The sequence below is a fragment of the Neomonachus schauinslandi genome, chromosome 10 (assembly GCF_002201575.2).
Source record: "Neomonachus schauinslandi chromosome 10, ASM220157v2, whole genome shotgun sequence".
Lineage (NCBI taxonomy): Eukaryota > Metazoa > Chordata > Mammalia > Carnivora > Phocidae > Neomonachus > Neomonachus schauinslandi.
Genome location: NC_058412.1, coordinates 791,588 through 803,988, shown reverse-complemented (window position 1 = coordinate 803,988; position 12,401 = coordinate 791,588). Strand labels below are relative to the sequence as shown.

At 49.7% G+C, this 12,401-nt stretch overlaps 1 protein-coding gene across 1 annotated transcript; it reads right to left on the bottom strand.

Annotated features, from left to right (window-relative positions):
- Positions 1–1,745: 1,745 nt before the first annotated feature.
- On the bottom strand, positions 1,746–2,265 carry LOC110587527 (40S ribosomal protein S20). The gene has a single exon (XM_021697740.2). The coding sequence runs from the start codon at positions 2,152–2,154 to the stop codon at positions 1,795–1,797; it is 360 nt and encodes a 119-aa protein (XP_021553415.1). The 5' UTR covers positions 2,155–2,265; the 3' UTR covers positions 1,746–1,794.
- Positions 2,266–12,401: the final 10,136 nt, after the last annotated feature.

Sequence of the window (12,401 nt, the reverse complement as noted above, 5' to 3'; positions counted from 1 at the left end):
TGGGTGATTTCACACCTCGTGACGGAGAGGTTCTTTCTCTGAGACACATGCAAACTGGGGTCACGGATAGTTTGGGTTTTTACGTAATAGCCAATCACACATCGTGTGTGTTCTGTAACCCCGGAGTTTCCCTGCTGATTTTTAACAATATTTCAAAACTGAGTTTTCTGAGTGTGCAAGGCGTAGGACACAGCATGGAGCGACTGAAAGTCTGCGCGTCCGGCAGGGAGGGCGCCCTGCCGACCCCCGCAGGTCAGGTGCGTATTTCCTCGTGCTGTCCTTGCGCAAACACGCGGTGGGCTCTCCCGGGGGGCACTGTGCAGCCCCTCACAAGAGAATTCACAGGGACAACATGCTGTAGAAAATACGAGGGCAGTGCGCTTCTCTCCACGATCAGGTGCCCCAGACGCAACCCATAAGCATCCGCGGGTATTGGGAACACATGGGATGCACACTGTGTGACGTAGGCATTCCTCGGGCACCTTCGCGGGCACCTGACACTATCTCTACTTGCAGATGAGGGACTGAGGCTCGGGAACGTAGGAGTTCCTGCTGGCGGCCGGGTCCTGGTCTGGGTCAGCTCCTGAACATATGACAGATCTCACCTGGAAACCAGCTTATATTTGAAAATGCTGTAAACAAATATGCAAATGTTTGACATACCGTAGAAATATTTAGTTCACGTTCTATGCCTTACTCCTAAGTAACGCTTGCATTATTTAATTTATCCATTTAACTTTCATGGCCTAATTCACATTTAAATGACATGTTTTACCCAATCACAATCAGAAAGTGCACGGATTTGTTTACTTGAATGTAAGTTTCTAGAAGGTGCCGTCGGGTCCTACGTTAGCGGGTGGGACACACACAGTGCAGGCTCAGGGCTCTGTACACGTCTGTCCTGGGGCCTCTGCAGAACACAGAGGGTCACCATGCCGTCGGCCCCACGCATGAGGGCTATCCATAACGGCCCTGTCCTTACCAGCTTACAAAATCCGCGGGTCCCTCAGGGTGGAAAGCCTTTCTACTGCTGAACAAACATGTATTCTAACATGGCGGAATCCGTAGGTGGCAACACGTGCAGGCCTCCATGGGGTCCTCGTAGCTGGGATGAGCACTGCTAGTCAACTGTGGGTGGTCACGCAGAGTGCCGCACGTCCGGGCCCCGGGGCTCACCCTGCCTGGGAGACGGGGGCTTGCTCGCACACCCGTCACTCACGGAATTCGTGGGCTACCTTCAGTGTTCCAGAATGTTAACTTCCACTCCCATTCCTGGTGAATCTCAGCAAGCCGCCATCACCTGGTTTTGGAGGATTCCACCCAATCTTCTTTGGGATTCCTGGGATGCTGGCTTCCCTCCCAACCCTCCTCCGTCAGGTGTCGCGGCCACTCTCTGCCTGGCTGGAGAGCTGGTGGGGAGCACAGTGGCCGTGCAGACTCCCGTGGGCTTCTCTCTTACTGGCTGTGATTTTTCCAATTAGTGAACGTATTTTTTATCAAGAAGAACTCAAAAGCAGTTAACATAAAATGTTCGGATTACAGATGAATTCAATCTCTTCTCACTTCCCAATGACATATGATCAATCAAAATCATACTTCTCTATTATGTTTTGTACTTCATTACAATGAAAATCATCACATTTATTTCTTAAGTCTATCAAAAATATACATCATCACTTACTTAGAATCCTTTCATGCTAGACATTGTATAAGAAATGGTTTTCCAGATGCCTTGCTTCATTTCATTTTTTTTTTTTTTTAACAACCGATAATCAATTTATTAAAAAGGTTGATTTAAGCATCTGCAATGGTGACTTCAACCTCAACTCCTGGCTCAATACTGATGGAAGTAATCTGCTTAACAATCTCAGAAGGACTGTGCAAATCAATGAGTCGCTTGTGGATCCTCATCTGAAAACGATCCCAGGTCTTAGAACCTTCACCACAAGGAGTTTTTCTTGTAGTGATTCTCAGAGTCTTGGTAGGCATGCGAACTGGTCCTTTCACTTTGAGATTCTTTTCCTTTGCGCCTCTGATCAAGTCAGCACATACCTTTTCCAAAGATTTTACGTTGCGGCTGGTGAGAGTAATTCTGATTCGGTGAATCGCCACCTCCGGTTCCACGGGTGTCTTTCCAGTGTCTTTAAAAGCCATGGCTGCGGCGCGGCTTCCTGACCGACTTGTTCCTCAGTGAGAGCGAACAGCGGTGAGTCAGGAGCAGGAGCGGGGCGTCCAAACCTCCGCTGTAGCTACGACCGCGTCTTCCTCAAAGAGCCATTTCATTTTTGCACTGGAGGTTTCCCATCATGTTTAAATGCAGATTTTTTCATAATCCAAAATGAACTTTATTCTTTTAGGAAGGAAGGAATAGTCTACATTGTGTGCTCGAAGCAAATGGCCGCGAGTGAACGACACTCACACGGTTGTGTGCTCGTGTGTGTGTGTGGCTGGGTACGGGCCGTGTCACGAGGTCGCGGAGGTCAGGGAGCAGGGCGCGGGAAGGAGTGGCCACAGTGACAGAACGTAAACTGAGAAGGAAGGACGTGAGCACACCAGGGCATCAGGGGGAGTGTGGGGTGCAGTCGGCGTGACGGTGAGAAACGCGGGGCGGACCAGGGAGCAGGGAAGATGGAAAAGGATGGATAAACGAGAAATAATGAGAGAGAGATTCTTATTCAGATAATAACCGCTTGTCTTTCACAGGAACTCCAAGAGCGTTCTCGGGAAGCTGTTTTCCCTTGCTTGCTTATGGTCTGTTTGTCCTTCATGTGTAGTATCATCCCTGTAAAGGACACGCCACCATCACCACCATCCCAAGGCCATGGAAATAGCGGAGAGCAGAAGGGCTCCTGGCATTTGAGAACACAAGAGTCACTGGTCTACCAGAAGCCTGCCCTCCAGGGGCCCCCCACCCCCAACGGCACTGCCATCCACAGGGCACACTGAGCTGAGAAGGCAGAGACATCTGGGAGAACTCCCGCTCTCTGACACAGGGCGGGCAACAGCATGGCGCCTCCTCCCACAACTACAAAACAGAAGGAAGGGCTGTGCAGTCCGACTGTTCCACTCGTGGGTGTAGATCCCGGAGAGCTGAACTACCTGCATGCCCTTGTTCACAGAAGCGCTGCTCACAAGAACCCAAGCGCCCATCAACAAAGGCGGTCCATCCACAGCCTGCAGTACTCAGCCTGACCTCCCCCGCGCCGTGGAATAAGCTGCTCACAACAAGACAAATCCCGGTGATTCCACTCATACGAGGCAACGTGAAATATGTATGTAATGTCTCTGCCCCATCCCTGCTAATATTTAGCCTTGTCCCCTCCATCCTCAGGCCTGTTCACCAAGTGCGTTCTTGACGCCTGCACTCGGACGCCTAAGGGGTGGTGCACATTTGTTCCGCACCTGCTTTCTGGAACCTGCTTCCTGTTACTCTCCCCTCTGCAGGCGGGATACCGTCCTCCCTGGGGCTGTGGATGCATCCAGGGCCCCTGTCCCCGTTTCACACCACACATCACACCCACCCCAGAGGCCTCCCCAACACTCAGCGGCCGGCTGTGTTGGTCCCTGCACACCTGCGTCGAGGTGCCCAGAGGGCCTCTCCTCTGCCTTTGCCTCAGTCTCCCCCCACGGCAGCCTGGCTGAGCACCGGAAATCTCTCCTGACTCAGACACCAGCAGCGGCCGGCCCTCCTGGAGGGCAGTTCTCGCACCTCTCAGACCTGCGCCTGCCTCCCAAATCCAAGATATCACCGTCCTCAGTTCCACGTGGCTCTTCCTGGGGCAGGTGATGCTCACCTGCCTGGCTGCTTGACCGCGTGGCCCAGAGCGGCACCTGCCGCCCCCTCGGATGCCCCACATCACTGTTTCTCCATCACCCTCCCCTAGCACCACCTGCCACCCTATGGGTTTCTTCCATTCTTTGCTGATCATCTGCTCTCCTGGATTCAAACGGTCACAGAGTGTTTGCAGGCCCGCTCGCCAGCAGGGTGGGGTAGCGCATTATCCTCACTTCCCTCTTCGTACTTAATCCCCCATCCTGTGCACATATTACCTAATAATGAATAATAAAGTAAGGGGTCAAGTGTGCATTTCCTTTTATTCAATTTATTAAAAGTGTACTGAGCACTTTCTGTGTGCTAAACTGTTTGCAGGTAAAACAAGCTCGGTTGTCAATGTATAAAGGAGATGTGTGTTTTCCTAGCATGGGGGGGCACAACACTCTGTCCTCGCAGACTTGTGACACAGCTGGTGAAGACCGGAGCAGGGAACCGGTTACCTACCGGTTCTAAGCAGCGCACGTAGCAGTCTTGTGGCTGGGGGCCCCGGCTCCCACGAGTCAGGTGCGGTTTTCCTGGTTGGAAGGTGTGGCTGTCCCGTTTCCCACCAGTGAGGCTTGCTCCACAGCTGGGGGGAGGCACGCACCGCCGGCCCCGGAGTGGTTTGAGGTACGCCTTCCTTCCGGGGCTGGGGGCAGTGTTCTCGCCTCAGGAGCACAGCTAAGAGCCGCCAGGGTGCCAGGTCCTCCCGAACCCACACACTCTGTCGGAGGTGCTGGAAGGTTCCAGAAGCTTCCATCACGAGAGCCACTCACAGGCTCCCTGAGGTCAAGTGCCCCCCAGGGTTGGCTTGCATCCACCTGCAAAGTGGCACACACACTCTTCTTTCCATGCCGTCACTGTGTTCCGGAACATTCTGTTTCTTCTAAGAAAACCTCTCCGAGGTCATCGACCTTTCCACTGGCATATTGCCAATGTTGAGAGAAAAAATAATAACTTTTAAGGGTTGATCCAGGGTGCTCCTTGCAGGAGCTCTGGAAGTGCGTTTTTGGGTTGCTTCGCATACCCTTCAGGACAGGCATTGGTGTGTTTTACAGGGCAGGCTGGGGTGGGGCGGGGACGGGGTGAGCCTGGATCTCTCCAAATCGGGGCTGCTTCCCAGCGCGCCTTGTCAATAAGCAGGCCGACGACGGGACCTCCCAACCCTGGTGAAGTCCGCATAGTCTCAGCTTCACTGAGTGTGATTTCTCCAATCTCCTCCAAAATCTTGCGGGGCTGGAGCTGCCGTTACTCCCGGGTGTAGGGAGGTCGTCTGCCCCAGGCTGTGCACACCCTGAACCATGCATCAGCTAGCTCAGAAAAGGACACGAGTTTCCAAATTAGAGCCTTCGTGCATCTCGTGGTGTATCGTCGTGTTGGCTCGTGTTGGCATCAGCAAGCGTAAAACTTTACCGGTGCACATCAGATTTTTACACAAAATCACTAATTTACCAAAAAAGCTATCTGTCTAGGTACGTTTGTTGTTTTCCAGGTGAGATCTGTTCTCAGACGACCATCGACTCTGATTAAGTATGAGATGGTCCGTTCTGCTCCCGTTGGGGGGTGGCGGCTGCGGTACCTGGATTCTTAGGTAAATTCTGAAGCTTCCACAGTATCTAACTGGAAGGATCACCCAGTGTCCCCTAACGCTGCACTCTGGTGCATGGAGGGCATCCTGGTCACGACCAACATTGTGGGGCCAGTGTCATGGTCTGTGGGTGACGACCAACACGGCCATTTGCTCTTGTCTCCTGTTAGACCAGGCGGCCATCTTAAGGAAATCATGGAAGAAATCAGGCTTTCATTAGAAAAATCACTTTTGAGTGTTCTCAAATAAAATGGAGGACAAGCAGACTTTTTCTTGACCTTTTGTAAAGCCACATTCGACATCTTTACAGAATCAGTTCATCAACAAACTACGAGCCCAGGCTGTTCATTCAACTCTTGACACCCAAGATTCTGTTCTTGGAAGACATGGTGCCTGAGGGTTCACTGAGCGTGTGATTGCCCCCAAATTGCCCCTTACAAGAGTTTCATGATGCCCGGTATTTCCACTTTTAAAGTTACTCTTTTAGGCTGATTTAAGAAACTGTGGCAAAAGACTCTGTATCAAATGCAAGTTTCTTGGCAGGAAAGTTATAACATTAAAGCATCATCGGGATGTGTATAAAAACAGATCTGTGGGGTTAGGTGTGGGTAGGCAGGTGCTGACGGGGAGGAAGCCTGAGGCCACTGAGCTGTAGACACAACACAGGGAAGATGGGAGTGGTGGGGGTCCCCTGCATGCTCACGCCTACAGGAGTGTCTGAGCCTAGTGCGGAGCCCCAGCGAGGGTGTCCCCCGGGGCAGGTGTCGCTAACAGCATCCACGGATGGTGCTCTCCGCGTCAGCACTATATAGTGAAGGTGTCTAAATCCCTCTTTTCTGGCTCAGATTTGCCCAGACCCACCTGGTAGATGGAGAACCTGTGTGGGACTCACTGCCAGCCAAGGCACAGGTGGACGCCAATGCACCCAGGCAGGGTGGGCTCCCACCTGCTGAGGTCCAAGCTCCCTGACTCTGCTTAGTCTCCTTGCCTTCACTCTTTGAAGAAAATTGAATACATAGGAGTTTATTTGGATTATCCCAGATATTTTGGATTTCCAGAGTCAATGTCAGGTGTCTGAACAGAGTCATGCCAGGGGTCCCAGCTTGTCGGCTCTCAGGGTGAGGCCCTCATAGGAGGACCCATCCCACTGAAGTCCTGCAGTCCCCCAGCTGGGGCAGACAGCTCGTACTCAGTCTCCTCCTTTCCGATGGCCTTATGGTCCCTCAGCCTCTCCAGAGACCCAGGATTCACACAGAGGTGTCCCTCACTGTGTCAGCAAACAGAGGCTCACAAGCTGCCCCTGGGGCCCAGAACTCCATTTATCTTTCTTTCTCCTAGATTTACTTCTGCAGCTCATATTTCAGAAGAGGAGTTACATTCTCTCTGCCACTTGTGAGGCTTGGGGAGATTTATAAAGTCCCTTCCCTAGGAAGGCCCAGCCGGCCCTTCTCCGAGCTCTGGGGCATTCCGCCCGAGGGAGTGTGACGGCCCTGCTCTCACCATGTCTCTGTGGCTGGGGGGCCAGCCCCTGAAGGAAAGACTTGGTTAGCTGAGTTCTGTGCTCTCCAACTCTCACAGCAGAATCATGCTGAATGAACTGGTGGATGAATGATGGGTCCCATGGCGTCATGATACCCAAATGCTCGGCAGCTGGCCCTTGCTCCCTGACCCCCGGGGCCTCTCTCTCGCTTCCCTGCTGGTCTGGGATCTGCAGACACTGAGCCACTTGCAGGCCCTTACACGCTTCCTGCCCTTCTCAACATCTGTGCTCTCCTGGTCTGCTCCCCTGGTGGCCCTGGGCCTCCTTGTCCACCTGCCCACCATGCGGGGCACAGCACAGTGCACCCTCTCTGGGCTACCAGGGCCCGTGGGTGCTGGGCTGCCTTCTGCAAGGCACGCTGTTGGTAAGGACCAGGTGTGGGTGGGTGCCGAGGGCAGAAGCCAGGTCTCAGGCCCCCCTGCGGCCCCAGCCCCTAGCATGTCTGCACACAGCACGTGCTCGGGAAATGTCTTCTGCATGAAACATGAACTCTACAGCTGGAAGGCAGAATACTACAGTGTGTAAGCCCTCAGCCCATGGTGTTGGTTACCGAGGTCCCAGTGAATGAATGCAGTCGTGTTCTAATTTACAAAAACCCATCCCTGGACCTGATGTGGCCCTGGGTCTGTGGCTTGCTGACCCCTGCTTTCGAATAACTTAAACATACCCATTAATTAAAACAAAAACAAAAACAAAAAACAGAGAGAGCCACTCAAATTATTTATATCCTGAGTTTGAAATTAGAGGATATAAGTCAAGAGTGACTTTTATTTTATTTTCTGAACAAAATATACAATTGCCCCAAAATGCTCAACCATGGGTCCAGCTCCACCTTCTGGGCATCTTCGTGTTTGAGCCAGCTTCTGGAACTTTCCCTTTACGGCAGGAGAGAGGCTCTGGGGGCTAAGCTGGCCTTAATTTCAACAGTCCTGACGATGTAGGATCTGATCCAATAAGGCGGAGCCGTGGCCCAGGCCTGTGGCCCAACCTTGTCCTTTTTAAATGTGTCTGGGTTCACTCTGAGCTCTTATGAAGGCCCAAGAAATCCTTCCCTCATGAAAGAAGAGGCCACGTGATGTTCCATAAAGCCGCCAGCGAGTCTCTCAGCTCCAGAGCTTCAGCAGCAGACAGCTTTGCACAGAAATCCCCGGATCACCTTGAAGCTGTCTCACCAACCGTGACGGGCGGTGGTTCTCACACTTTAATCTGCAGGGCTCACGTTATTACCCACCCCCAAATCTATGAGGATAAGACTCTGTCCCAGTGTGTACGTCAAGGGTAGACACAGCCAGAGCGGTCTACCTGAAGGACACAGCAACGCTGGTTTCCCAAGGGAAACATTCTGGAGATTTTTGTTTTGCATTTGCCTTGATTCCAGTTTTATTTTATTTATTTTAGATTTTATTTATTTATTTGACAGAGAGAGATCACAAGTAGGCAGAGAGGCAGGCAGAGGGAGAGGGAGAAGCAGGCTCCCCACTGAGCAGGGAGCCCAATGCGGGGCTCGATCCCAGGACCCTGGGATCATGACCTGAGCTGAAGGCAGACGCTTAATGACCTAGCCACCCAGCCATCCCGCCTTGATTCCAGGTTTAAAGGAAAAGTTTATTGCAGGGGAAAAGTTTTTCTCAGGATGAATATGTATTATTTAATATTCTCATCTCTGGTGTATATTTACTGTTAGGGACACATGAAAAAGTGCTCAACGTCGCTCGGCATCAGGGAAATCCAAATCAAAACCTCAATGAGATACCACCTCACACCAGTCAGAATGGTTAAAATTAACAAGTCAGGAAACGACAGATGTTGGCGGGGATGCGGAGAAAGGGGAACCCTCCTACACTGTTGGTGGGAATGCAAGCTGGTGCAGCCACTCTGGAAAACAGTATGGAGGTTCCTCAAAAAGTTGGAAATAGAGCTACCATACGATCCAGCAATTGCACTACTGGGTATTTACCCCAAAGACACAGATGTAGTGAAAAGAAGGGCCACATGCACCCCAATGTTCACAGCAGCAATGTCTGCAATAGCCAAACTGTGGAAAGAACTGAGATGCCCTTTGACAGATGAATCGATAAAGGAGATGTGGTCCATATATACAATGGAATACTACTCAGCCATCAGAAAGGATGAATACCCACCATTTGCATCGACATGGATGGAACTGGAGGGGATTATGCTAAGTGAAATAAGTCAAGCAGAGAAAGTCAATTATCATATGTGGAACGTAAGGAATAGCATGGAGGACCACAGGGGAAAGGAGGGAAAACTGAAGAGGAAGAAATCAGAGAGGGAGACAAACCATGAGAGACTCTGGACTCCAGGAAACAAACTGAGGGTTACAGAAGGGAGGGGGGTGGAAGGATGTGGCAACTGGGTGATGGGTATTAAGGAGGGCATGTGTTGTGATGAGCACTGGGTGTTTTATGCAACTGATGAATCCCTGAACTCTACCTCTGAAACTAATAATACTCTATATGTTAATTAATTTAAATTAAAAAATACATTCATTACAATAAAAAATTACTGTCAAGTACCAATAAAATATCTATCCTTTTTCCCAACCAAATTCTGTATATTTTGTCATTGCCAAAATATAAAATAAAAATTTTAGGAAAGGACTCACTAAAAGCTGCCTGTAGTATTTCTACACCTCTGTCTGCTGCCGAAGCCCTTGGGAGATATTTTTAGAAATGTGAATTTGGTTTTCCTTTTGCCAGAAGCATTTCAGTTTGTTCTGCTTTAACAACAATAGCATTAAGTTCATATGAGAATGTTTTATGTTTTTGTGATAAATGTCTTTACTCTTACTTCATGGGGGAAAGGCTGGGCCATGAACTCAGGAGTCAGATGATGAAGCGTCAATCAGCTTATGGTCCTCTTGGTCTCGGTGATGTCTTTTTGTCTGCGCTGTGGCCCCTCATCTGCAGGTAGAGAAGAGAAAGGTCTGGTCAGGGGCAGGACCCTTCGGTCTCTCCGAGGACGGCCCGGTCGGGGGCAGGACCCAGGGGGCTCTCAGAGGATGGCCTGGTCGGGGGTAGGACCTGGCAGGCTCTCAGAGGACGGCCCGGTCGGGGGCAGGACCCTTCGGTCTCTCCGAGGATGGCCCGGTCGGGGGCAGGACCCAGGGGGCTCTCAGAGGATGGCCTGATCGGGGGCAGGACCTGGCAGGCTCTCAGAGGACGGCCTGGTCGGGGGCAGGACCCTTCGGTCTCTCCGAGGACGGCCCGGTCGGGGGCAGGACCCTTCGGTCTCTCTGAGGATGGCCCAGTCGGGGGCAGGACCCAGTGGGCTCTCTGAGGACGGCCTGGTCAGGGGCAGGACCCACAGGCTCAGAGAGCTTACAGCTGTGCCGTCCCCACCAGGAATAAATAACGTCACCTCACCAAGTGCACCCGTGACGCTTCAGCGCTCTGAATGCTCAGTGAAGAATGTGAAGACCCTGTCTAGCTTTGGAGGATTGCTGTTTTGTGGTAAGAGGTAGTCTTGGATCAAGTTCTAAGCAAAAAATAAAAACCAAAAAAATCTCTGGGGACACAGCTGACTAGCTCCTTAATGACCTATTTGAGCAAATCAAGCAAACTTGCAAGAGCCCCCTAACGGACCATGTAAAAGAGCCAAAGACCAGCCAGCACTGCATCCGTGTGTGTGGTGCCTTCACTGGAAAGGAATCAATGGGAGGGGGTTTTCTTCTCCTCCTCACCCTTCTTTTCCTTTTCCTGCTCCTTTTTCTTTTCCTTTTTTTTTTTATAAAAGCTCTTGGCACTGACTACCATTTTGAAAGGTAGACCTGACCTTTTCTCCCTGGCTCAGTCTCTTTTTAAGTATGTATTTTAATTTCAGCATAGTTAGCACACCATGTAATATCAGTGTCAGGAGGCACACGATAGTGACTCAACACTTCCTACAGTGCTCGGTGCTCATCGTGATGAGTGTGCTCTTCATCCCTGTCCCCCCAGCCCCCACCCCGTGACGTCAGTGTGCTCTCTGTAGTTAAGAGTCTGTTTCCTGTTTTTTCTCTCTCCCTCTCTGTTTGTTTTTCCCCTTTGCTCATTTGTTTCTTAAATTCCACACGAGTTTGTTTCTCTGACTTATTTCTCTCCTCATTATACCCTCTAGCTCCAACCGTGTTGTTGCAAATGGCAAGATTTCATTCTTTTTGATGGCTAATATTCCATTATATACACCACATCTTCTTTATCCGTCCATCAGTCAATGGCCACTTGGGCTGTTTCCGTATCTTGGCTACTGTGGATAATGCTGCTCTAAATACTGGGATGCTTGTATCCCTTTGAATTAGTGTTTTTGTATCCTTTGGGTAGATACCCAGTAGTGTGATTGCTGGATTGTAGGGTAGCTCTATTGTTAACTTGTTTGCTATCCCAGACACTTAGGGTCACCGTGGTATGAGGTGCATTGTTACCCTGAAAGGAGAAACACAGACTCTCTTGTGTTTCTATTTCAGGGTTTGGGAGGACGTCTGAGCTGAGGTATGCGGGATACGCCCAGTGAGAGCCCGTTCCATACCAAACACAAGCACAAAGGCCTTAGCTGAAACACTGTCTGACCTTACATTCCAGAACGCGAGGAATATTCATTATGGGGAACTGAAAAAACCCTGTTTTCTCCTCTATATATCTCAAAATGGATATTTTCCTTATCTTCTGTAGGGGCAAACAAGTACACATTTGGCCAAATATTTTACATAATTTTTACTTATTCTGCATTTTGGAACTGAGGTATATTTACTAAAACAAGGGAATCGTGCGATTAGCACGTGGCTTCACCAAAAAGCAGGAATAGTGTTTAGAATCAGAAGCCTGAGGAATGTGCATAGGACATATGGAGTAATTCCTGACTCTGAGTGTGTTTTCATGTGAATGACGTAGATTCTTTCTTTCGTTATCAAGCTAAGTTTCTTGATTCGCTGATTTACGAGGCTCATGCCGATCTAAGTGGAGTCTAGTATCTTCCATCCATCTTCTATGTTTTATCAGCCTTAAGGTCCAGCCTGCAGAGTAGTTCAATGCACTTTTCTTCATGATAAGTTTTCGTTTTTAAAATTTGGAATTAGGAAAAAAGGATTAAAAACTAATTTTTTGTTTGAATTTTTAAAATTCATTAACGTCTATTTCAAAGATATATCTACAAATTAAAAGTCTCACCTTTTTAGGTGTGATGTTCTTTTTTAAAGAATTCCTTTGTCAACATGTTTTCATAAACGGTTTCAAATTTTCTATTAAAACTTTGACCTCAAAAAGGGCCAACATAGGGTGTTAATAGAAGAAACTGAACAAAGCAAAAGTCGTTTCCTTGACACACTGTGGGTAGGTCTGTAACAACGGAAGATTCATGATCTGTGTCTGAAGATCAACAGCAGATCAGCTCAGCCCAAAATCCAGCCCCAAAGAAAAACAGAAAGTAAAACAAAAAAGCCCAGAGTCATATTTCATACAAAG

What these genes read in the sequence shown, in the direction of transcription:
- LOC110587527 (XM_021697740.2), bottom strand. Translation starts at nt 2,154, where the DNA reads ATGGCTTTTAAAGACACTGGAAAGACACCCGTGGAACCGGAGGTGGCG.